This window comes from Mustela erminea, chromosome 2 (assembly GCF_009829155.1).
Source record: "Mustela erminea isolate mMusErm1 chromosome 2, mMusErm1.Pri, whole genome shotgun sequence".
Taxonomy (NCBI): Eukaryota; Metazoa; Chordata; class Mammalia; order Carnivora; family Mustelidae; genus Mustela; species Mustela erminea.
In genome coordinates this window covers 23,744,805-23,769,780 of record NC_045615.1, presented here as the reverse complement: position 1 = coordinate 23,769,780, position 24,976 = coordinate 23,744,805, and the positions used below count along the sequence as shown (strand labels likewise).

General features: G+C 46.8%; 1 protein-coding gene across 10 annotated transcripts in view; it reads right to left on the bottom strand.

Annotated features, from left to right (window-relative positions):
- Positions 1-3,651: 3,651 nt before the first annotated feature.
- The window catches only part of DCLK2 (doublecortin like kinase 2), a 144,593-nt gene continuing 123,268 nt past the window's right edge, over positions 3,652-24,976 (bottom strand). For 4 of the 10 annotated variants that reach the window (XM_032332489.1, XM_032332490.1, XM_032332492.1 and 1 more), the window contains 6 exons: positions 18,615-18,748; positions 18,129-18,206; positions 12,633-12,729; positions 11,615-11,695; positions 10,348-10,464; positions 3,652-5,074 (listed from right to left, as the gene is read on the bottom strand). In XM_032332489.1, coding sequence (XP_032188380.1) covers positions 4,847-5,074; positions 10,348-10,464; positions 11,615-11,695; positions 12,633-12,729; positions 18,129-18,206; positions 18,615-18,748 — 735 coding nt within the window. In that variant the 3' untranslated portion in view covers positions 3,652-4,846. The other 6 variants (XM_032332496.1, XM_032332498.1, XM_032332495.1 and 3 more) reach the window with 5 other exon arrangements.

Here is a 24,976-nt window from a genome sequence, read left to right as displayed (position 1 = left end):
GGCAGTCATATGCCAGAAACATGAAGTGAATTACATTCCTGTCTCAAGTTCAGGAATATTTTTCCTTGCCAAAACGAAAGTTGGGGGTGGGGGTGCTGGGCAAGCTTTATTTCCTCATACCTGGCAGGCAGCAACTGGCTGCTTTGCAGCTTTGAATCTGGACAATTTGAAAGACATTCCCCAGACCCGACTTCATCCTCCGCACAGATGCCCAACCCTCACAACCCAATAAACTTAGCCCACCAGGTTGAAACCTCCCCGACCACACCATCCCGAATGACGAATGAGGGGGTTCTGTTTGGGAAAGGGCAGGGCAGAAGCAAATGGCTGTGTACCAGATACACCCATTCCTTCCCCTCAGTTCTTCAGTGAGGGCAGCACCTTCCCACAGCCGTCTTCGAATTCAAGGCTTTATCATAAAGTGCCCACTTCACATCTGCTGGCCAAGACTAAGATGCACACACCAGCTTCCTTCTGGAGAAACTACTCTCTTTGTCTAACAGAAACCGGCACCCCCTTCCCTGCTGCCCCCATAACCTCCCAGACCTCCTCAATCCCCAGTTTTCTACCATTTTGCCAGGTGTCTCCAGCATCGCATCCCACCTCTACCTAGGACACAGACGTCCCATCTAAAGCATCTCCGACCACCTAGTGGACAGGTATAAGGACAGCCTCCCTGGGAACCAGGAGCAGCAAGTCCCAGCTCCAGGAAGTCGGGATGAGCTCCTGACCCCCCTGAGTTTTCTCATTGGTGGAATGCGGCCATTAACCTCTTGCTCTCAGGGACGTGGTGTGGCCCAGATGATACAGGATGAAATACTCCATGAATAACTGTGGTTATGCCTTAGCAGGTAAGCGTTTCCAAGGACTAGACTGTCACTCCTTCAGAAAGCAGCTAATTCTGTCACTGGGCTGCCATTCGATAGAGTCTCAGACTCTACACACACACCTGACCCTTTGTGCCTCCTACCTACTAACCTCCGACCACCATCCAGAGTAAGCAGAAGTGAGTCTACACCCGCAGCTGTGGAACAAGTCTTTAACCAGCCAAGACATCTAAGGATGTGCCTCTCGTTTCCCTAGTGCCTTTACGTGTCCCCCTAGTCCTCGGCTGCCAAGGGCTTCAAAGCCCCGCATACCCTGGCTGCCCTCCCTCAGATGATCGTTGCCTCGTGTGCACCACACACCTCGAGGCCTGCGAACAGATCTGCACCCGTGGGAGGACTGGGCTTCCCTGGCCCACGCTCCACACATCCTTGCCTTGGCGCAGTGTGAGGTCACGCTAACATGCAAGGAGCTCTGGGGGCACCTCCTGAGCGCTGACCGCTGCAGCTCCCCGCACCCCGATCTTTCCCACGAGCTGCCACGCATTCAGGACGCAGTCAGCAGAACCGCAGCCCTTCACACCCTGACTTCACACTGTGCGTCTGGATCTGCGTTCTAACCTGCTGAGTCATTTTAAATCGGCCCATCCCATGTAAAGGCTGGAGAAGCATTCTTTCTACACTGTCATTCACATCATAGGCACAAACAAACAAAAAAAAGAGCAACAAAGATGGAGAGCCGTGGTTTTTCTTTAGAGCTGCAGTGGCCGGCGTGGCTACGTGGGCTCCGACCACTCACAATGTGCCCATCCCAAGCAAAGACATGCTGTAAATGCCAATGCACAGTAGATTCCAACCATTAAAAAAAAAGATGTCCAAGATTTTGTTAACATTGGTTGCATGTTCAAATAATACTGTAAAGACACTGAGTTAAATAAAATATACTACAAAATTAATTTCACCCATTTCTTTTCAATGTGGCACCAGAAAATGGGAACTTGACACCACGTTTCCAGGAGGCAGCACACTGTTCTAGAACTTTCTCCACAGCACCATACATCGGCACCCTTTTCTCTTTCCACACGGTCTGTGCTGAACTGTCCTCGCTGTTTTCAAATTCCCATTTCACAGTCATATCCATGAAGATATTTGGGGGGAGTTTTGCCGAATGTTTTCAATCCATATATTCCATGTATTTCCATATTACAGCAAGCCTTTTGAAAAAAGAGACACCCGGCCTGACTCGTGGCCCAGACGTCGAGCCCGGCAGGCACCCTGCTCTTCTTTTTCTACCCTTTCAAAGGCCAGTTTCTGTAGCTGCAGATCCCCTGGCTGGAGTAAGGGAATGAACACCCAACGAGGACAGGCTACTCTCACCGTGCAGGAGTGGAGGAACCTAGCAATTATATACCTGTATTTAACCTGAGTTCTGAGAACAGAACTCAACGGATGTTTTCCAAGCACACAAGTAAATGAACAACTTGCCTGTAGAGTCAGAGCCTTTATTAAGGATCCTTGCTCAGATGACCACTATATCCAGGTCTTGGGCCTCCCCCTGGCATCCCACCCCCACCCTGGGGACAGGAACCTCCAAAGAGCACTGAGATGGAAGAACATAAAGTTGCCTGGTGACTCTGTCCCCTGCCGATCCTGTGACTTGGATCATGTCACCTCACTGCTTGGTTTGCTCCGTTACCAGCACACGTCACTCGAGGTGTCTGTGGGATTACGAGAATCCTAGAGGGAACGCCAGGCCAAGCTGTCACACCTGCTCACACCACTTCCTGTCTCCAGGCCTCCTCCCCCAAGTCCCAGGCCACGTGAGGGGGACGCAGAGGGCGGGAAAATGTGCAGAACAGAAGATGCTCCTTCGTCTTATCGACCATGACCGCTGCCTTGGCAATTACATTCTTAAGTTGTTAGCAAATGCCTTTGGATTTCAGTCCCTGGATTTCAGACTCTGATCACTGCCAGAGGCCATGCTCCATCCCTACTTCTGTGTTCTTTCCTTTACATGAGGCCTTTCCTTCCAGTAACAAAAATATTTCCACTGGAAGCTGTGAAAAGGCTTGCTCTTGAACTCCTCAGTGAGGACAGAGACATGCAGAAGGGTCTAGGTCGGTACATCACAGCTTTTGGGAAACTGCCCTCCTCCTGAGGCTGGTACCTGCTGCAGCTGTGGGCCTGGGAAGCCCATCTGTGTTTTATAACTGGCCTCCGGATCGAATCATGAGCCAGAACCAGCCCAGGGAGAAATCATCGCGTACCTGAGAACAGGTACGCACATGGTCTCAATCCTTCACCAGTGTGAATGAAGCGATCCAGGGCTGAAGGAGATGGTCTCTAGGCCTGCAGCTGGGCAGCCTCGAGAAGCTGGGGACAGAAGCAGCACCGGGCTACACCAGAGCGGTAGGTGAGCAGGCGTTAGGAGAGAACAGAAACCAGGAGCCGAGATGCTCCCAAAGCAGCCGACAGGAGACCGCACAGCCTCTAAGTCAGAGACAGTGACAGGAGACACGGGAACAGCTGCCCAGACTCCCCATTTCCTATAGAGCCTGACCTTCCTACCGTTGGTTCCACAGGATTCCTCCACTGTGTGCTAATAATCCCTATTTATTCCTGAGCTTTTGTTGTGGGTTTCTGCACCTGTTAGCAAATACACTTAGACCAAGATGCATTTTCATGTGCTCTTCTCCTCTCCTCACCCAAAATTTATAAAAAGACAAGGGTACATCTGCCAGATCCTGGGGCAAGGAGGTGTGCTCTGATCACACATCCCCTGCAAGACACCACCACACAATCCTTTGCCCACCCCCAGCATTTTTTCTCAAGAAGGGTTTATTGCAGGTTAGGTACACTGGTAAGAGGCAAAAGTCTAACAATTAGAATGAACTACAGGGCCCACCAGTTTAGGGGATGAGTGGGTAAAACAAATCTACTGATTACGTACAATGATTAAAAAGGGCAGGGTAGTGGGAAAAAAGGAAAAACTGCCAGCAGCCTTCCAGAAGGTTAATAACAGAGGATGTCTGCGGAGCACCTCCCTGCCCCAGTCCTGCCTGGGCCTCGGCCCACGTTTCCTCAGTTGTTTCCGGCCAGCTCCAGATGACAAACAGATGATGGAGACTCTGGTGGCTGTTCAGATGTCTGCTCTCTAGAAGCCGACTTGCTGAGAAGAAGCCACCTTGGCCCAGGGAAAGCTGCATGCGCCAAGCCTTTCATGAAAAAGGCCAAAGGACAACTTCGTTAGCATTTCCTAATACATATGTGGGAAGAGTTAGCGGGAGAACACACAAGTTGAGGGAACAAAATGACTTTCCCCTGGGGTCTGTGTACAAATAAATATCCAGTGTCATCTCAGGTAAGCCCAGCACCCCAAGCTATACATGGTAGGCTGCTTCCTCAGGCACCAGAAAGCACTTCTCAAAGTCTGGAATTAGTGTCCAGTGACCAGACTGTCCTCTTGGATGCTCAATTCTCCCATCGGAAAGCCAGTCCTCCAAACCCCATCAGCATAGGAAGGAGCCGTGTCACCTCTCACAGGACACCCGCAAAGGGACAAATGCAGTTCTAAGTTCTCGTAAGAAAAAAAGGAACACTCCGAGTTTACTTAAATAGGGGAGAGATCTTGGTTCATCCAAAGTGTTTCTATAAAAATGCATTAAATCCCAGATAAAAGTTGCACATTCTCTTGGTGACACTGAAAATGTCCATTAAACCAAAAAAAAAACCCCAAAAACAAAAAACAAAAAACCATCAACTTCAAATGAGCCTCTCTGAATTTCTGTCACCAAGGCTAACACTGCATAGGACCCTCCAGGAACTAGAGGGCAGAGCCCAGAGTATGAAAGAAGCCAGCCCCTGGCACAGAGCTCCTGGCTCCCGGCGGCCTTGGGGGTGCCAGCAACCTTCTGGAGGACAGGCAGCGGAGAAAGCCTCTTCAGCGAGTGGACTGCGCGGCAGCCCGGGCAGAAGAGGGGCTTTCCAGCGGTGTGGCGGGCTCCAGCCCGTCTGCCCGGGGCTCAGTCACGGTGGCGGCGCCAGGTCCCGGCCCGCTCACAGCCCGCAGCGGCAGGGGGGCAGGGGGGTGTGGGTGATTCCGAAGGGGCAGGGGCCGGGGCTGGCGGCACGGACACGGGAGGCTCCTCAGCTGAGGGAGGGGCTGGAGAGGTCAGCTCCATCCCAGGTCGGCTGCTGTCCTGACAGTGCTTGCTGCAGAAAATCTGCCCCTCCTTATCTAGAGCCGTGTTCTGAGGAGAAAGCAGCGGAGACAACACGTTAGCCCGGCCTGGGCCTGGGTCAGAGCTACCACGACAGGAGCACACGTGGGCATGCACAGGACTCGGGAGCAGAAGAGGAGAAATAACATCAAACTTCTCTTCCAACAGAAGCCTGAGAGAAAAGCAACGGCTGCGGACAGCCCTCCCTGGGCAGTCGTCCAGGCTTGGCCTCGGCGCCCCGCTCAGCGTCAGGCGGCCCTGGATGGCAGCCTGAGGCGATTCTTGTCTGGCTTGGAGCTGGCCTGAGTTCTGAGTGCTTCTTCCCATGCCCAGATCTTGAGCCCAGAAGAATCCTAGGATAATAAGCAAACCCTCCGCAAATGCTAAGGCCCTGATAGTAAGCTTTTCTAAGGCAAGTTCTTCCTCCCAGGGTGAAAAGTGACTCTCGTGCCATATAAATCAGTAACCCCCTTCCAACCCAACTGGATGCCTCATCTATAAAAGCCTGCAATGTGATGGTGTACCATTACCCAATTTTAGATCTTCCATGATCACCTGACCTACTCTTCTCCTCCTGGGCAGTTTTATCTTGTTACACACCCACGTTGGTTTTGTTTTGTCTTTTTTTTTTTTTTTTTTTTAATTAAACTCCATGCCCAAGGTGGCACTTGAGCTCACGACCCTGAGATCAAGAGTCATACCCTCCACGCTGAGCCAGCCAAGTGCCCCATGCCCAAAGTTTCTAATCTGCTCAACTCCTCCAGGAGCACAGAAAAGGCTATAAACATGAAGGAATCACCTTGCTTTTCTGACCTCAGACTGAGAAGCAAGACTTCAGTTATCCTTTGCCTCAGTTTGAACATTTCTTGCTTCTCCAGAGAAGCCCAGCCTGCTGTCACCTCACTGGGTTTCTAAAGGTGCTTTCAGGTCTTGGGCACTTTTACCTAAAAGGCCCAAGGATCAGGAGGTGTTCTGTCATCTAACTGCCCTGGGGGGGAAGGTAATACGGAGTCTTTGAGCATTCTACAAGGTCTGGAAGGCACAGGAATAAACCACAGGGTCTTCTACAACAGGCTTGCGTGGCTGCCTTCAGGGCACTCCACAGACCCTTCTGAGCTCAAGCTAACAGTCAGTACTTTCCAAGGTCAACTTCCATTACCTGGAGAGTAGGTCACTATGGAAAAGCCAAATCAGACACTTAGCACGGCTCTGGAACAAGTTTCCAAGCTCCTTGTAGGAGAGGAGGCTGGGCGGCACCTCAGGGAAAAAACACTGAACTTGGAGAGAGGCAGCATTCCCTTTCTTTTTCCTAGCACAAACTCCCTCCTGCGTCAAAGAAAACAATTCCACAGTTATTTCTCCTTTTCTCTTCCTGTCAAGAGACCATGTATGTGTGCAGCAGAACAAAGCATTGCAGTGCAGTTAGTACATACCATTGCCTTGGACCTAGTCAGAGGGAAGCAATGCAGGCGGCGGGAGAGGCAGGAGAAGGGAGGAGAGAAGCGGGGACAGAAACTAGACTTACTTCAAACAGAAGCAACACGATTGAAACAGTTTTGTCTATCTTTAATTAAGCCCAATCAGCCCCAAATGTCCCCTGAAAGGAACATCTTGACCTTGAGTAGGGAGACCACGCCATGTGAATTCATCCTTTCTCAAGGAGGCTAACCAGCAGCAGCGGGAAGGAGGTTTCTCAGAATTCCCTTTTCTGCCACAAGATGGCCTCGTCCCGTCCCTGAGACTGGGATGAGCCCCTGGGAAAAACCAAGAGGCTGCCCTACAAAGGCACTGTCCTTTTTTAAGGATCCTAAGGACAAGTCAAAGAAAATGCACGTGCTATTCAAACACACAGGCCTGTCTTAAACCAAAACCCCATCCAACAGAAATCTCTTCTCTGACCCCAAAGGCTCCACACCTGTCCTACTGATAAAAATGCATCTTTGGAAATGTACTTGGAGAAAGAGAACAAAAGCCTTTGCAGAATACTTGTCCTATGCTGTTGTTCCCCAAAAGATGCTTGTTCACCCAATAAGAGCCAGCACTGAGCAGAACTCTCGGGGTCCTCCTCCCACCCGCTCGCCAGCTCTTCACCTAGGATGGCAGGCAACATGGCGAGCTGTGAAACTCTAAATTCAAGTTTTCCAAGGGCCTGTGACACTCCCTGGAAAGGCTGTCGGTAGGTACAGGAGACCCGCCCCATAGGAAGCTACGAGCCGGGCGCTGGTGTCAGAAGTCTTGAGACAAGCATGCAGATGTAAGAGGGGCTGCGAGTTAGGAGAGGCTCTGATTAAGCACAGCGTGTGGAATACCAGAATTCTGCTTCAGGACTCCCCACAGTCTCAACTGGGTAAAGGGCAAAACTCTGAAGTGTGTCTCAAACTGTCAAATCAAACTGTCAAATAAAATGCAGACAAGAGCGTCAGCTTTACTTTTTCCCCCTGCTGTTAATTGACATTGTCACCCTATCATTTTCTCACAGGAGCCTCAGATGCGGGGGCATGGGGTGGGGCGCTAGGGCCAGGAGAGGCCTAGGAGCGAAGGCAGGCAGGACAGTTCTGACTGGAAGTTACACAGCAGTTACCTGAGGATTCGGCCCCATGGCACTGATACCCACTTTCATGACTATTCGAATCTGTAGGAAACCAGGTTAGCGCCTCACCTACTCTCATTATGAGAACGTATGAATACTGGGGAGAATCCTTGGTGGTTCACCATTTTTCCCATAAAAACCATTTAAAACTGTTCCTAAGGGCAGGGCACACAGACACAGGGTAGTGGTGAAGAGGATGAGGAAGACAACACAGAAGCATTGCAAGCTGCCCCCACACAACCATGCCCCAGGCCAGATCCTCGCTTGGGTGAGGATTAGCATGACATCCCCATGGGGGCCTTCTTGCCACTGCTTTTGGGAACGAGCCCAAAATTCACAGGCCGGCTTTTTGGCCGTTGAGAATTGGTACCTCCAGAGACAAGCTTTACTGATTTCTCCTGTAGGTACTGAATGTGACAATGCCACTCAGCAGTTCCTCAGAGCTAACAACCTGCAGAGTTGTGTAGGGAACATGAGGTTAGACGGGCCCCTGCCAACATGCTCAAAATGACAACTGAACATACATGTAAACACGCAGCTTGCACAGTCACCACTGGAATTACAGATAGAAGAAGGGGTTGATCATTCACACAACCAGTTAAAGCTCAGAGGTTTGAAATGTGACTAGGGATCTCCTTCATCAGCAAGTGGAAACCTATCATTTGTAAACCCCAAGATACAGGTTTATTTAGAGGCTATTTAGAGGCTCTAAATATTATGACCCAGAACGGAGCCTACACTGGACCACAAGACAAAGGGCTGGATCATTCCAGAGTCTTGGTGGGCCACAGGCCTTCCACCATGACTCCTGGGTGGGCCCCAAGTCCACAGATGACCTAGGCAATTGGTAAAATTCCCCTAAACCAGGACATGGTCCTGTAAAAGTCCTTCCTCTAGGAGACTATGAAGCTTAATTAACATAGTCATTAAATTTTGATTCTAAAAAACACTCTTCTTAAGGGTTTTCATTATGTGTCAATGGTACCAATTTTTAATGTTTCATTTCTTTCTAAATTTCACAGAGGCTGCCCTCCAGTGGCATGCAACCAGGCCGTAACGGGCCATACGGGCCATCCGTCCCCTCCGTCAGTGCTCGCTCTCACAGGGGAACCACGTGAAAATACTCTCCTGCTGGTGAGTCAGTCAAGATGGTCCTTTTCCAAGTGTTTAAGCTGTAATTCTGTGACAGCTCTGACCTTCTCAGGCTTTCAGCAGAATGCTGCTAAAACACTAAGAAAACCACAACTCAAGAGGCCTTCTTCTCATGATGGTGGCACAGAGTGCCCCAAAGTCCTGCACCACAACAAGAGACCCAGCCCACAGGCTCAGGCTCTGTCTGGGGAAGGGAAGCGGGGAGGGAGCACGCTTCCTAGCAGGGGTGGAATAAGGGAGTTACAGGATGTTCGGAAGACTGCCACATGACAGACCACGAGTGGTGCTAAGGTGCCAGAAGCACTACCAAACATCCCACAGGGTTCTCTGTTCACAGCATCGGCGTGGGGGCTGGGGGGAGGGTCCCTCAAGCTTCTATCTGGATCCGGAATCTTCTTAAGCAAACATTCCTAGACTACAATGTGCCAGAGAAGAAGCCCCTGCTTTCCTTATAGTCGGGTAGAAAACAAGCTCAACCTTTCCAGAGGGTGACAGGCTTGTCCTGAGTTAGAAAGCTTGAATTACGGTGACGGCCCATCACTGGCTGTCAGGTGCCCAGCTGGCCCCAGGGATCCACTAACACCCAAGGTGATTGGATGGCCAAGCTGCTCACAGCTCAGGCCCCTGTCTCCTTAGAAATTCCGAGTCTGAAGCCACTCGTGTGAGGGGTGTGGGCAAAACAGAGCTCACCCCCCCAACCCCTGACACCGGGGCCTGGTCCCACAACAGTGGACCACAACAGTGTGGGAGACGCTCACAACCGGCTTTAAGGCCCAGCCTCGGCAAGGGGTCAGTTTTGGTTCAGCGAGTTAACAACACTTCTGGCTCAATTTTATTCTTTTTGACTTTATTTTCCCTTTCACTAAATGTACCTTAATGTCACTTCCCTTACTTGAATGCCACTTTTGATTTATTGTGTTTATGGATTTAGATAAACTGCCTCAAAAACCTTTGAAAAGAAGGAAGGTCTGAAAAAATATGGGGATCATTGTTACTGACTTCTTGTAAAATCTAACCCTGAAAAAATTAATATTTTTTACATTGTTCTGTACTTCTAAAAACCACACAACACTGATTTCTTAAAGGGATTTGTTTAACTTTAGCTGTTTCTTATCCTGGGTCCCAAAGAATAATTCCTACCTCACAGAGTATTTCTGAAGCCTCGAATAGGCAGGGAGTTACTTCCTCAGTCTGTAAACCCACCAGGCTTGGGAACCCCTCTCCGGATGCCACACACGGATGAGAACAGAAGCAGCGGCCAGGGAGGGCGCTGAGCCTGGGAGGGAGAGGCCGGGGGCTCCTCGGCACCCGGGCCCATCCGACTGGCCTGGCTGGTCCTGCACAAACCCCTCCCCAGGACTCCAGGCCCAGGAGTCAGCCAGATGGGGGCACTCCATGTGCCAAGCCAATCCTGAAGCGAAAAGAAGAACATGGAAGGTGCCACCTTCCATGAGAGGGAAAAAGCCCTTGGCTATCCACTTCTAAAGACTCAAGGTCAGCTGAGCAGTCAGGCCAGACACTGCCGCTTTCCAAGAACAGAACACGGTGCCCTTCCACTTACCATGATAACCGAGACCCCGGTGGTGGTGCTGTTCTGTTTGGGGAGCGCATTATTAAAGTGCTGTTTGAGTTTACCTGTTACTTCAGCTTGCATATTATTCTCCTGGGAGGCATCATCCTGCAGGAAAGAAAAGAATCAAATATGATGATTTCTGACTCTCAGACCTAAGTTGTGTTTTCCTCAGTAGTCACCCCCACCCCACCATCTCTTCCTGAGAGGGCCCACCTTTACCACAGGGTTAGGGGAACATGACCTTCTAAAAATACTGCTGCGTAGCAGTCCTCTGTCCTCAGAAAGACCCCAGGCCATCTGCTCTGTTCCGTAAGCCTACAGTAGGCTGAGGAGAGAGCACCGGTCTCCAAGAGCACAAAAGAGGACACTCTTTAGGCTTCTGAGACTCTCCCCACAAGGCATAAATCCCACAGAATTTAGTATAGATCCCTCCCACTGTAACAACAATATTAATGAAAACTTTATTATTTTAATCAAGAATTCTGTCACTTGTAAGTCTTGGCTGCTCATAAAGAAATGTGGAATCTCAGCTAATCGGGTTGAGACCCAAGTCCCTTGGCAGGATCCAAGAGGCCAAAGCCTGATGTCAGGATGTGAGGGACCACAGAGATGGCGGAGGGGCCCAAGGAGCCACCCCGCCCCAACAAGCTGTCCAAAGCCCTTGGCTACACACATTAAACACACTCTCTCAGAGCCTCTGGGAGTAAAGAAAATGCAGACTCTCCCACCAGCACCATTTCATGGATCACATTTACCCTAGACCCAGAGGCACCACCCACCCCAAAAGATTTCTGGTCGACATCATGCCCCCTCCACCCAGCTGCAGGAAGGGGCTGTGTCTCAGCCTGCCTACCCATAGCAGGAGGTGTCCTGCAGCTCTCGTGTGAGCACATGCCATAAAGACGTAGGAATCAGGGTCTGAAACATACTCGTCCCCAGGCAAATCCTAAAATCTCTCAAACCCCAGAAGCACAGAAGGCAAAAGGTGAAAGGCTCTGAAGAGAGCATTCCGACCAACTCTTTCATTTTGCACACGTTGAAGGTGAGGACCAGAAAGGGACAGTAACTTGCCAAGGCCAAATACTCCGAGATCCTCATGCCAACTGCTTTCTCGCAGAGAGCTACCTGCACACTACTTGCTCATGAGAGAAAACAGCCCGTTCGTCTGTCGTGGGACTTGGAGGCAGGGCTTGGCATGCACACCGATGGTTACAGAACTTACAGATGTTCCTTCCCTGAGAACGTGGGTACTTACTGACACCCAGGGGTGGCTCAGGATTTCTCCCGCAGTACACCGAGCTTCGACGTTTACCTGAAGCATCTGACTGATTAATTCCTGGAAAAAGAAGACCACAGAGGAGACGACGTGGGGGATTCCAGCATAAACAGGGATCTGAGTTTGCACCGTGTACTTCAAAGAGCCAGCCAACACAGCTGCTCAGCCATTTCAACATCGCAGCTATTATCACCTACACCTCTGCTGTCTACCAGGCAGTTACATAGACACGGCTGCAGCGGCACGAAAAAAGAGAAGGTCTCTCCTGGGTCCACGTTAAACCAAGATGTTCTCTCCTAAAAGTTCTGGTGATTATCATCATTCCACAATTTAAAACCCGCAGTATCGTTCCTTTTGGCAAGTTGGCTTGTCTTGTTCCCACATTCTGATGGCTGTCCAATATATATTTCTTAAAGAAATGATAGAATGAATGTTTAGGGCTTAGAGAAGCATAGGAGGGTGGCGGGGCAAACTGGGAAGACAGCCAGTCTGGCGTTCATAATTTGCTTAAGAGTTTCAAGACAATTATCATGTGCTCTCACTGATATGTGGAATTTAGGAAACAAGGGACAGGATCATAGGGGAAGAGAGGAAAAAAATGAAACAAGATGAAACCAGAGAGGGAGAAAAACCACAAGAGATTGTAATCTCAGGAAACAAACTGAGGGTTGCTGGAGGGGAGTGGTGGGGGCGGGACGGGGGTACCCGGGGGATGGACACTGGGGAGGCACATGATATAATGAACACTGGGTGTTATGTAAGACTGATGAATCACAGACCTGTACCCCCGAAACAAATAATACATATATGTTAATTTTAAAAAAATCTTTAAAAAAGTTTCAGAGACTATACTGTGAAATGAACTTAAAGAAGCAACACACACAATAAAATTTAAGACAAAACCTGGAGCTCACTCCCAAGAGCTGCAAAAGCCCCACACGACAGAGGAGGGCCGGTCGACAGAAAGCAACCCACAGCAACAAACCCATATGGGTACCTTTGCTGAGTCTGTGATGTTATCCCAGTAGGGGGCTGGAAACTCCAGCTTCCCAGCCAAGATCTGGTCGAAAAGATCCTCCTGAAGATTGTTCTCACTAAGTCAGTGACAAAGAATGGGAGAGAAAGCAAAGTCGTCATACAGTTTTTCAACAAAATGGTCACAAGAGTGGGGTGAGGAGTCCAATCTCTCAACTTCACTTGTTATGACCCATTTTTTCCTTTCAGACAATGTGCTAAAGAACGTTTCCATAGGCCTAGGTATCAGGGAGAGAGAGTACCCAAGACCCAAGGAGTCTGTTTAGTGAGTACAGTTTCAGCTTGGGAAGACAAAGTAATTTTGGAGACGAACAGTGGTGATGGTTCCACAATACTGTGAATGTACCTATGCCACTAAAGCTGTACATTTAAAAATGGTTAAAATGGCAAATTTTAGGTTGTATATATTGTGCCAAATAAAGGAAGGACTCAAGAAAAAATGGAATCCACAAATAATCTCAATTCTTATTTCAGAAAAAAAAAAAAACCCAAACACCTCAGCATCTGCCCTCATTTAATCTCTCGAGGCAATCAGAGTGGAAAAGTAGCAAATCTGAGTCAGATCTCCTTGCCCTTCCCGTCTGCTTTTCCAGTAAAACAGCCAAGATCAGTGCAACAGCCGAGAGATGAAAAAGGTATGAGGAGTCCAGAATCTGAGTACAATATTCATGACATAATGAGCTCCCCACCGGAACTCGACTTTCACTGAAGCTCCACCTGAAAAAAAGAGCCCATCCAAGAATGGCAACTGGGGCTGCCACAGACTGAGGCGGCCGGACCTTGCAGCTGCCTGCCGGCGGACATCGGTCCTCACAGGGGCTCTTGCACACACAGCGGTGCCTAATGAATGAATGAGGACCTGGCCTGCGACCGAAGAAGCGTGGATACATGCAAACACTACTGGGAACACTTTGGGAAGCTGGATATCCCCAAACTCACAGAAAACAGAGCTCCAGAGCCACCTCCCAGCCCCCCGGCCCCCTCCCCCGTGGATTCATCAGGTGCCTCCAGAAAACAAAGTCATTAGCTTTTTAGGCCATTACCAAGCCTTACTGGAAAACTCAGGCTGGGCTATTAGAGTCCAAATCCAGGATTGGACGCTCAGTCTCAGCTGGAAAGTGTGCAACCTCTCTCTTTGGAGCAGCCAACAGCGCCCCTGAGGCCTGTTGCTCAGCGTACTCACACAGGACCCTCCCCAGCCTCCACCACATAAGCCCAGTCATGCTAATTGCCCTCTCGGAGTAAGTGACTGTGGTGTCCGTAGAAGTTAATCATGCAGGGCAGTGCCTAGCAACAAATTCTGGGGCTGCCTGATGATGGGATGATTCCCACTCCTGTTCAGTGAACAAGGGTATAGGCAAACCTCATTTTATCTGGGCTTCACTTTATTGCCCTTTGCAGATCATCTCTGTTTTACACAGTGAGGGTTTATGGCAGCCCTGCGTTGAGTGCGTCCATCCGTACCACTTTCTAATGGCGTTTGCTCACTTTGTGTCTCGATGTCACATTTTGGTAACTCTCGCAATATTTCACACCGTTTCATTATTATTCTGTTAGTTAAGTGATCTGTGCTCATCGACTACAACCTGCTAAAGCTCAAATGATGGTTAGCGTTTTTTAGCAATAAATTATTTTTATTTTAATATTATTATTGTTGTTGTTGTTATTTTAAAGTAGGCTCTATGCCCAGCCTGGGGCTTGAACTCATGACCCCTGAGATCAAGAGTCGTAATCTCTACCATCTGAGCCAGCCAGCCAGCCAGCCAGCCAGGTACCCCTGTTTTTTTTTTTTTAAACAAAGCATTTTTAAATTAAGGTATATGACTCGTTTTTTTAGACATAATGCTATTGCACACTATTTAATAGACTACGGTACAGTGTAAACATAACCTTTATATGCACTGGGAATCCAGAAAATTCATTGGACTCGCTTTACTGTGGTGTTTGTTTTATTGCGGTGTCCTGGGACTGCTCTCGAAACATCTCCACGCATGCCTGCAGAGTCTGTGAGCTTTGTGAACATCTGTGACCTCTCCCCAAGTCCAGCTGAACTGACCTCTGCCAGTCCATGAAGTCTGGGTCAAAAGGCACAATGAGGAGAAGTCAAGCCAGACAGCCCGGTGAGGCAAGAGATCCCCACTGCTGTCCTGGGAGGTGCTTGTCTATGACGGCACCACAGACTATTTCTTTCTAAGTGTCTATGTGTTTTCTTTTTCACTGTTATTTCCCTAGTGACTGAACTCAGCTCGAGTCTCCTTCCAGATGAGTGAAGGAGGCACAGAACACAATGAGGTTTTACAGACATCTTTAGGAGACGGGAGGACCCCAGGAGACAATGTTAGAAAAAGATGTTAAAAATCACCCATCTCCAGAACTGTTCCTTTTAGCCGTCCCTATTACTCATCTCCCTTTTATTTTCTGGAATACCAAACAGCTTATGCTTTGTTAATATAGATGTCTTTTATTTTGTTAGTATACAGCTAAAAAGTTGGAAAGGTACCTGCAGCAAGTCACCTAGGTGCTTGGCAAAATAGTCTGAGTCAACAAACACAAGCCTACAGGGTCTCGACAATTAGAAGGCACCTTTTAGGATCCACAGTGAGAAATGCAAGTGCTTTGAGAACTTCAGGCCACCCCTCACTAGAAGAACAGAAAGCTAATTTATCCTTCGAAATAGTCACATAGTAAAAGTCACTCTGATGAAATCTACACTGCACTTATTAACACATTTATACTCCACAATCTGGCTGAGATGCTTCAGGGCACTTTTAAATCCTAAAACAATAGAGCCCATGGACCAAGGTGCAGCATGTTTAAAATGTACAGTAAGAAAAACCTTGAAAACAATAAATCTGAGCACACTCTCTCTTTTCAATGGCAAATTGTTAAAGGTCCTATGATGTTACTTGAAATGTTATAAACTATCTCACAAAGGATGTTCATACAGTTCACTTATTGGGGAATGAGTGTATATTTCAGAAAAAACAATATTATCAGTACAGTTACGCAAATATCACTTTATGTCAGGGGCCCCAAGAACAGACTTTCTTGGGCTGCAGCTAACCTCATGGTTGCAGGACCAGCTTCTGAATATAAGTCACCAGCTTTTGTAACCAGCTTGACTGCTTTGATTAGCTAGACTTACCTCCAGTTCCCACAAAAAAGCTGCTGTCCACTGAGCAACCAGTCACAAGTGACACATACTGTTCAATCTCAGTGTCGCTTTTGTTAAAAAGTAAAAAGCAAAATCAAATAAAAAAAACTTGTAGACTGCCCTGGTGTGTGGAAACACTAGAGGGAGTTGTGAGCACACATTCCTCTAAACTGATCCTGATAACCCTTTCCCAGCTGACGTCAAGGTGGGTTAACCTAGGAGGAGACCCCTGCTATAATTGGCCCCATGATTATGTGCCATCAAAACACACTGCCCCCTGGACTTGACTAGTTCCTCAAACAGGTCAGTGCCCAAACCAGCCAGAATCCAATGGAACTGTAAATGTAAAAAAGCCACAAATCATTCCACTCCATGAACAGACCTGGTTAAATCTTCTCTCACATTTACTCTAGACTCAGGAGTGTAACTTCATTTGGTCCATGAGACATCAATCAGCAAAGTGAGTCAAGGGGCACCTGGGTGGTTCAGTGGGTTAAGCCTCTGCTTTGGGCTCAGACTGTGATCTCAGGGTCCTGGGACTGAGCCCCGCAACAGGCTCTCTGCTCAGCAGGGAGCCTGCTGCCCCCTCTCCCCACCCCGCCTGTTTCTCTGCCTACTTGTGATCTCTCTTTGCCAAGTAAATAAAACCTCTAAAAAAAAAAAAGGTGAATCAAGCAGAGACTTGGAAAATGGTTGGGCAAATGGACTTGCCTTCTCTTTGGCCGCTTTTGGGAATCCTATAAAACCACCATCATGTGAAACCAAGGCTAAGCCACTGAACGCTGAAGGACACTTGACAGAATCTTATCTGTGGCTCCTGCTGACACTGAGCCAACTACCAGGCACATGAATGCTGCCACACGGAGCCTCCACGTCCCAGCTGGCCAGCCCAGACAGGAAGAAGGGCCCAGTCAGTCCACAGAACTGACAGCTCTAACTTTTAGAGTAGTTTGTTAGTCAGCAAAAGCTGACTGCTAAGGTCTTCCCACCTGCAGACACCCAACCCTAGCCACAAGGACAAGGTCCCACTCAAATCTCTCTTTCATTTAACCTTCCCAGCCTCAAAGGAGCAGGTCTTCATGTGTTTCGTGTATTCTTCTTGATCAATATTCTGGTGATGGGCATCTTTACACCATAAGGCTCTCAGAAGTAGAGACTGACATCTCTGTGTCCTCACTCTTGTGTCTACTGTAATGTCAGTGAAAAAGAAAACTGCTCAATTCATTTGAAAACTGACCATTTAAAAAGGATACACCTTCCAACTTCCCTGTGTGTTTCAAAGCTTTATAATAAAATGTTGGGGAGGGACAGTGAATTCAACCTGCTGAACTTACTGACCTAACACCACACAATGTGCGTTGTTTGCCATGTGATTCCCGACACTTAGAACAGTGTCTGGCACACAGGCTATTCAACAGTAGTTGTAAAATGAACAAAACGGAGGATGAAAATGAAGAGAAAGAGAGCTCAAGAAAACTCAGAAGAAAATTATACTTGCATCATGAGTTGAACTTCTGCTTCCAAAGCATTCATTTGCTCCAAAGAAGATGGAACAGACCAAAAGAGGCGCTGTGGTCAAAGCCCTGCACACGCTTCGTGTACACCCTGCTGGGGAACTGAGTGTGCCCTGGGCCATCTGTCCCACACTCTAACACCTCTGTGTGGCCATCTCTGCCCTGCCACCTGGTGAGATATGTGGTTACCAAGAGTAGGTCTGTTGGTTCCCAGGACTATTTATGCTGAAAGCGTTTGTAATTCTACTTCATTAAATATTATGTAAACCGTGAGATTAATTTTAAAAGGAAGAATTCACTGTTTCTATGAGTCTATGAGAACTAAGTTGAACATTTGGGAAAGTGAGTTGTTTAAAAAAAAAAAGAAAAAAAAAAAAGACCTGCTGTCAAATGAAGGAGGAGAAATGACTATTAAGACCTGGAAAAAGTTCTGTTTACCTAGAAGGATCAGATTGCTTCACAAGCATCTTTAAATCTTACTACCCTTGAAAAAGACTGAGAATGGAAATTGTAGACATTGGACGATGGGTGTGTTTTACAGAAGAATGACCATAAGAAACTCAGAGGGCCATACACCATGCAAAGGCCTTGGCCTCACATCAAAAGTGTGGTCAAGGAATATCCAGTAATAGGTTGTAAATTAAGATAAAAAGTGAAAGGTATGTTTATGTAATTTTTAACTGACATTTTTATTGACCACTTTCTGGTCCTGATTGCCAGGATGAGGCTGCCTGCTGATCAAAGGGAGAGAGTTTACAATTCAAATATTATTACTCAAAGAGCCACTGACCTTCGGAATGGTGGGAACCCACAGAGAAGTATGTATGTAATCACGCCTGCTGCCCAAATGTCCACCTTCAGGCCATAGCTGGGAAAACAAAGTGGGTGGAGGAGGAGAAATAAAGACATTACTCCCGAGGACCCTCCACATTACTGGAGTACTTGCTTCTTTGTTAGGAAAAAGGGATTTCTCAGTGTCAAAGCACTCATTTCACGTAGAGGAATTAACTGCCCTTTGGACAGAGGCATCTACTTTTCTCCCAACCCAACTGCAATCTTGGGGACTACTGGCCTCGGGACAAAAGTCCAAGCCTCTGGCTCCTGGATACAGAAGCACAAACCTGAGTTCCTGAGATCACAGTCACGATGCAGGTAATAGCCTCTCCCACTCCCCACCTTCCCAGGAGGCCCGTGAATACACAGCAGCTGGGGTGGCAGCACACATACCTTCTTCCACCAAAGTGAAAGTACCAACCAAAGCCACCAGGAGTCTTACCCAGTTTCAGCAATTATTTCTGGAGCCACATAAGTTGGTGTGCCACAGACTGTATATAAAGGACCTTCTACCACAGTGGCCAGCCCAAAATCTCCCAGTTTCAAGGACTTGGTTCCGTCGGGATATTCACACACCTGGAACAGAAACCAGCCAACAGTCAGTAGCTCCTTTTCTCAACGATTCTGAAAGGGCCTTTGGAATTAGGTAGAAACAACACAGATACATGTATTTATCAACTAAAAAAAAAAAAAATCCCTGAGATAATAACACCATGATTTATTTATTTTTGATGCTTTAAACTCTGAATTTTTTCTTTAGAAATTTTGCACGATTGTGTGAAATCAGAAAGACAGTACCTTCCATCTTCGCTAAAGCTCCTTACCTAGGAGTATAATAAGTATGTGTGCCTGCGGACAAAACAGCTGGGGTGCAGGCAGCTGCTTACCCAACATGGCCAGAGAGGCCTCTAAGCTCAGAAACGGGAACTGACCTTTGTTGCATGTTTGTTGTGTGTGAGGTACTTGAGAGTCTCGGAAATGCTGTTTACCGTGCCCACTAAAACACTTCCATGTTTAGCTTAGAACATGAAATCTGGACTTGTTTTTGGGACAGTCAATGGCAAACATAAATATTTCATAGGGAAAAATTTTATAAGTTTAGAAAGAAAATAAACTTTGGGAACAGACGGCCTGAACTTAAATCACCAACCACCCCACCTGTTTCCTGGTTGCGTGACCTTCGTGAGCAGCTCCCTGAACATGTTTCTTCACCTGGGAGAGATGAGAACAGCCCCTGACCCCTGGGGTTGGTGTGAGGAGACCAAGCTTGGATCAGGGTTCAGTGAATGATCCCCTTCCTTCCTTTTCCCAGAAGGTCTGGCTGATAAGATCAAATAAATATCATATTGCAAACGGTTTAAAAATGCTGGTAAAGGGGCGCCTGGGTGGCTCAGTGGGTTAAAGCCTCTGCCTTCAGCTTGGGTCATGATCTCAGGGTTCTGGGATTGAGCCCAGCAGGGAGCCTGCCTCCTCCTCCTCTCTCTCTCTGACTGCCTCTCTGCCTACTTGTGGTCTGTCAAATAAATAAAAATCTTAAAAAAAAAAAAAATGCTGGTAAAGATGTGAACGCTCTTTGTTTACATGGGAAGCAATCTTTCTAGAAAACATTTAAGCAACATGTAAATTTCTTAAAAACTATTTCTAACCCTTGCTTTTAAGACCCAACCCTAAGGGAATAGAGATGAACCCAAAGGTTACACACAATGCCACCAATCTAGAATTTATCTATGTTTTCAAAAACTGGAAAGAACATGAACAATGAACAAGGACTTCATAAATTATGGTACATTCCTATAATAAAATACTATACACTCACTAGTAAGCACATTTCAACGAAGTACTAATCCTATGGAAAATATTCACTATATTACAGAAGAAAAGAATATTCAAAATTATATATTCAGTATAATACACCAAAATAGTCAATTTATTTCTGGGTGGTAGCACTGCAGTTTCCTTCAGCTTTCTTCTTTACAGACTTTTCCTAGTTTCCAAAACCCTTACAATGAACATGTATTGGTTCTATAATCAGAAAAAATTAATTTTATTTATAAGCAAACTTTCCTTATGGGATCAAAGTCTGAAAGCTACATTCTAAATAGAAGGTTTTTAGATTTAACTGCATGAACTTTAACATCCTTGTCTATTCATCTTGAGATGAATTATCTTGAGAATGGTGAATTTCAGAGAATAGCTACAGAGATCTAATCTGTACTAATGTAATATTCTCTACTTTTATATTTTTGTTCTATTTAGTTTGCTTTTCCTCATATTTTACGATGAACTGAACCAGATCCTCACTCAAATCATTTCTTACTAAAAGATGAACAATTTAGAAAATTGTGTTTTTTCAAGATAAGCATGTTAATAACATTTTCCATGAGTCTGATACTTAATGAGGGGGAGTGATTTACAGAGACATCATGAAAAAGCATCCAAATCAGGGCTCCCCCATGTCACCAATACCCAAGCTGTAGAGGCATTTAAAAAGCGTGACACTGACATTCCTTACCTGGGATGGCCTCATCAGCTTAAGAAGAATGTGTTTCACCTTAGCGTTTTAGTAAGTGCTTTCACAATTATGTACTAAGTATACATCCCCAGCACACGTCTTTATGACTTTCAAGTTTCAGGGGAGTAATGGTGAGGCTGTTGAGTCCCTCAGAGATATTTATCATTCTGAGTCCGCCACAACTCAGCAGAGGCATATTCTAAGCTACTAATGATTTAGCCTAAAGCAAGAGAAACCAGGTTCTCAGTCATGCCAGGGTCTTAGGACGACTTTCCATCCATTATGTTTAATGTAAACATTAATGAGAACAATCCGATATAGAGAATTACAGTTAGAATTTATGATGCATTTACTGAAACCCAGACTTCAGAAATTCCCCCAAGTAACTGCAGTGATAAGAACATTCTAAGCAACATTATAATTTTCAATGCCTGTATCATGGAAGCAAAAAAAAAAGTTTTATTAATGTCATTGTGATTTTGTTTTTACAAGTTTAAAATACACTCATTAGGTACATTTTTTTTGAAAAATAGTGTTTACTTTAGACACGTAATTTACAGACGCCTAGGGGTATTTGAGGGTTGTTGTCAGACACTCAGAAGTCCCCAAAGCCCCATTTCTCATATTGCCTATAAGGAATTCAGAGTAAGACGCAGGACCATAAATAGAAAGGTACTGGGCAGTTCATAATCACTGAATTATGTCTGGGCAAGTGGCACTCCTTGGCTAAACATCAAAAGAGAAGTGTCATAAGGAGCAGACAAGCCCGAAATAATACTTCATCTGATTCATCACTTCCCAACACTAGACCCAGAGGCAAATATGTGAAAGATAATATGAGTTCATTTCAGAATCTTAGCTGGAGATGCTCTTCAAAGCAGGAATATTTATCAATCTATACATATAGATGCACATTCATGACACCGCTTTAAAAGACCGGCACTGACATACACACATATGGCATTGCTTTAAGAGACCGATTTGAAGAAAGAGCCGAACAAGTGCGTACAGGGGCTCCAAAGGCCTTCTGTTCTGGCAGAGTGCTCCTTTCTCTCCCCAGCCACTGACATCTCCCAGAACCAGAGAGATTCCAATGCTTTTCCCACACATGATCTCACTGGACCAGAGTCCAGACAGAGTCACCCCCCTGGGTGAACAGGAAAATAACTGTTGCCTCTGTTTTACAGATGAGGAAACTGAGGCACAGAGAACTCAAGTTACAAGCAGCTATCAAGTGGGGGTTCCAACCAGTACCTTTGCCACCTCATGGCACCATCCTGCACCAGCTCTAGGTCTAAACGCAAGACAGTGGGCCTGGAAGAAGCCTGCCGGCAGCCTGCACCCACACACAGATGCTGAGAGAGTCTGGACCATCATGACGGGGACACCAGCCCCTCGGTGCTCAAATGTCCCACCACACATGGAAGAGATGCTCTGTCAGAGGCTGCGTTCAGAATGCAAAAGCTGAAGATGTGAGGAATGCAGATCCCACATACAAAGCAAATGCTATGTGTTCTCTAAATAAAACGTCAACATAATGATTTAGAAGGGCTTCAAATATGAGAAACCAACCGTCTTCTCTCCCCGGTCTCCAGAACTCCTGGAAAAGCAGAATTTATCACTGGTCTCCCATAGTTAAGTCTGACAGGGCACCACCGGGCTGTAACTCACGGCATTAATGGCCACTCCCGTGCTCCCTGACACGGCGACCCATACGTCTCTACTGGCAGGGTTTTAAATTATGATGCTGCTCCTGGAGAAGGGGATGCAAATCAGATGTGTGAATGCTCTGGTGCTTAACAACGGAATTTGCTTTTAGGGTAGGAAGAGGCTGACAGTCACTCTGTGTATTTACTTTCAGTGCCTCAATGGCACTTTCTCATCCTGAGGCAATAATGCCATCCCGCTGACTAACTGTAGAATCTGCAGAGTGATCTAATTGAGTTTTCAACAGCAGGCGCATATTTTACTTAGAGCTGTGCAGCTAAGGGCTTCCAAAGCCTGACCCTTTTCTATCACACTTTAGCCTTATCCAGACATTCATTTTATCATCTTCTTCCTTCTCTTCCCCTTTGGGTAGCAAAGTGGGGTCGCAGCAGGTCTTGAAGACAGGGTGAAGACTCGTCTGAGGCAAGTTAGACTGGATGAGGAAGTTGGTTCCAATTTTCTCGTTATATTCTAAGACAGGTCATGTTGGAGACCCTGGTCCCCATCATGTGGCACGAGAAAGGAGAAAGGGAGGCAGGATCAGACTCTGAGATGTTCCATAGATTGTGAGTGGAAACAGAAGAAAAGGGAAGTAAAAGTGGAATTGACGTTCTGGGAAACAGACCCTCCCTAGCTTACAGGCCAGTTCGCCAAGGCCTCAGTCACCTTTCTCCCAGGCTTCAGCCATCAGAGCTGCAGTGTGAGCTGGCTGCACAGTAACCTCTTTTCCTTAGGGACCCATGGCTCTGTATTTCCAGAAAATGTCAGTAACCACAGCCACCAGGGTGAAGTGGGCCAGGGACAGCAGGGAGAAACAAAGGAGGCATCCTCATTAATACCAAGGCATTGACATCTGGCCACAGCCAGACAAAGCCTTGTTACCTTTGCTTGTGGAGCCCCTGGACAACCTCAGTTCCATGCAGGACAGACAGACACTGACAGACACTATAAGGTCATAATGACCAAGAAGACGTTTTTTTGTTTTTTAAGTTTTGGTTTTTTTTTTTTTAAGATTTTATTTATTTATTTGGCAGACAGAGATCATAAGTAGGCAAAGAGTCGGGCAGAGAGAGAGGAAGGGAAGCAGGCTCCCCACTGAGCAGAGAGCCTGACGTGGGGCTCGATCCCAGGACCCTGGAATCACGACCAGAGCCGAAGGCAGAGGCTTTAACCCACTGAGGCACCCAGGTGCCCCGAGAAGACTGTTTTGAGGCGAGAACACCATATCCTCACTTCTATCCCAAGGCCCAGTCTATAATTCTGTCTCTGTTCCTCCTTAGAGTTCATAAAACCAAGTCTATAATACATCTTGTTTTACAGAGAAAGGACGTTTATTTTCCCAATAAGAGAACCTAGACATGAAACATAACTCTTCAACGCAGAAGACAATAAGAAAAAACCAACCAACAAACAAACTCACATACTTTGAAGTGGATACTCAGATCATCAAATGATATTACCAAAAGTAGAGAATGGATTAGCAGAAAGTCCCCAGGATGGCCTAAAAGCCTCAACATCAATGCATATTCCTTTCAACAATTACTTGTTCAGTGCAAGTATGAGACAAGCTGCAAAGACTTGAGTCTGAGTGCCAGATGTTAGCTAGCTGAGTGACTACCAGTGCTCAGTCACCAACCATTTACTCTATGTCCAGTCTGTGCTTCCTTGGCACTGTTCAGGGCACTGGCGACATGAAAATAATGGAGACACAAACCTTGCCCCTAATAGTGCTTATCTAGAGAAGGAGTCACTCAAGTACATGATAAACTCACCACACCAGGGCACACAGAACAGAAATGAAAGGGGGCCACGACTGACTCTGTCTAGGGAGTTAGGAGTTATGTCAAAGAAGACATACCTTTTGCTCAGTGTCATATGAGAGGAACGTGTTTGCCATGTTGCCAGGAGACAGGATATTGCAAATGTAGACCAGTATGGAAATAAGCAGTGATATGTAATGGTGTTGATAAAATTAAGTCTTAACTAATGACTGGGGATGGGAAAATCAGAGTTTGGATTATCCATGATGTAGAATACTCAGAAAGCCCCACCTCCTAAGCTGTAATGATGACAATACTCAGCCCTGAAAAGTGGAAATCGAGGAAAAAATGGTCCTGTGCGTTTGGGTGTTTGGGGGGGCGGGGAGGAGGGTTGTGTGTTGATCGAAGTTCCTAATCAGCTTCCCTAAAATTCCTCTACCGTGTGGACACAAAGGTTGGCCCAATCAGCAAGCTGTGTTTACTACAGCCGCCATGGAGGTTGAGTGCCATCTGGACAGATGGGTGGGGAAGAGTCAGGAACGGGGGGGAGGCTGGAAATGTAAACCGGGACCAGATCATGCAGCCCTCTGAGTGCCACAGACTTTCTTCTGGAGAACAATGGGACACATGAGACTTCTCAGCCAGAAAAATTAGCATCTGAGTCTCAATTTCTGTAGCTGTAAAGCTGAGAGAAACGGACCAGATTACTTCCAAAGTTCTGTCCTGAACATAAATGAACCATCACATTCTATTTCTGTCTCCTGTAAGCTCCTGATTTTATCTCTAGTTTATTCTTCAGAAGTTTTGCCTCATAAAATAATTTTC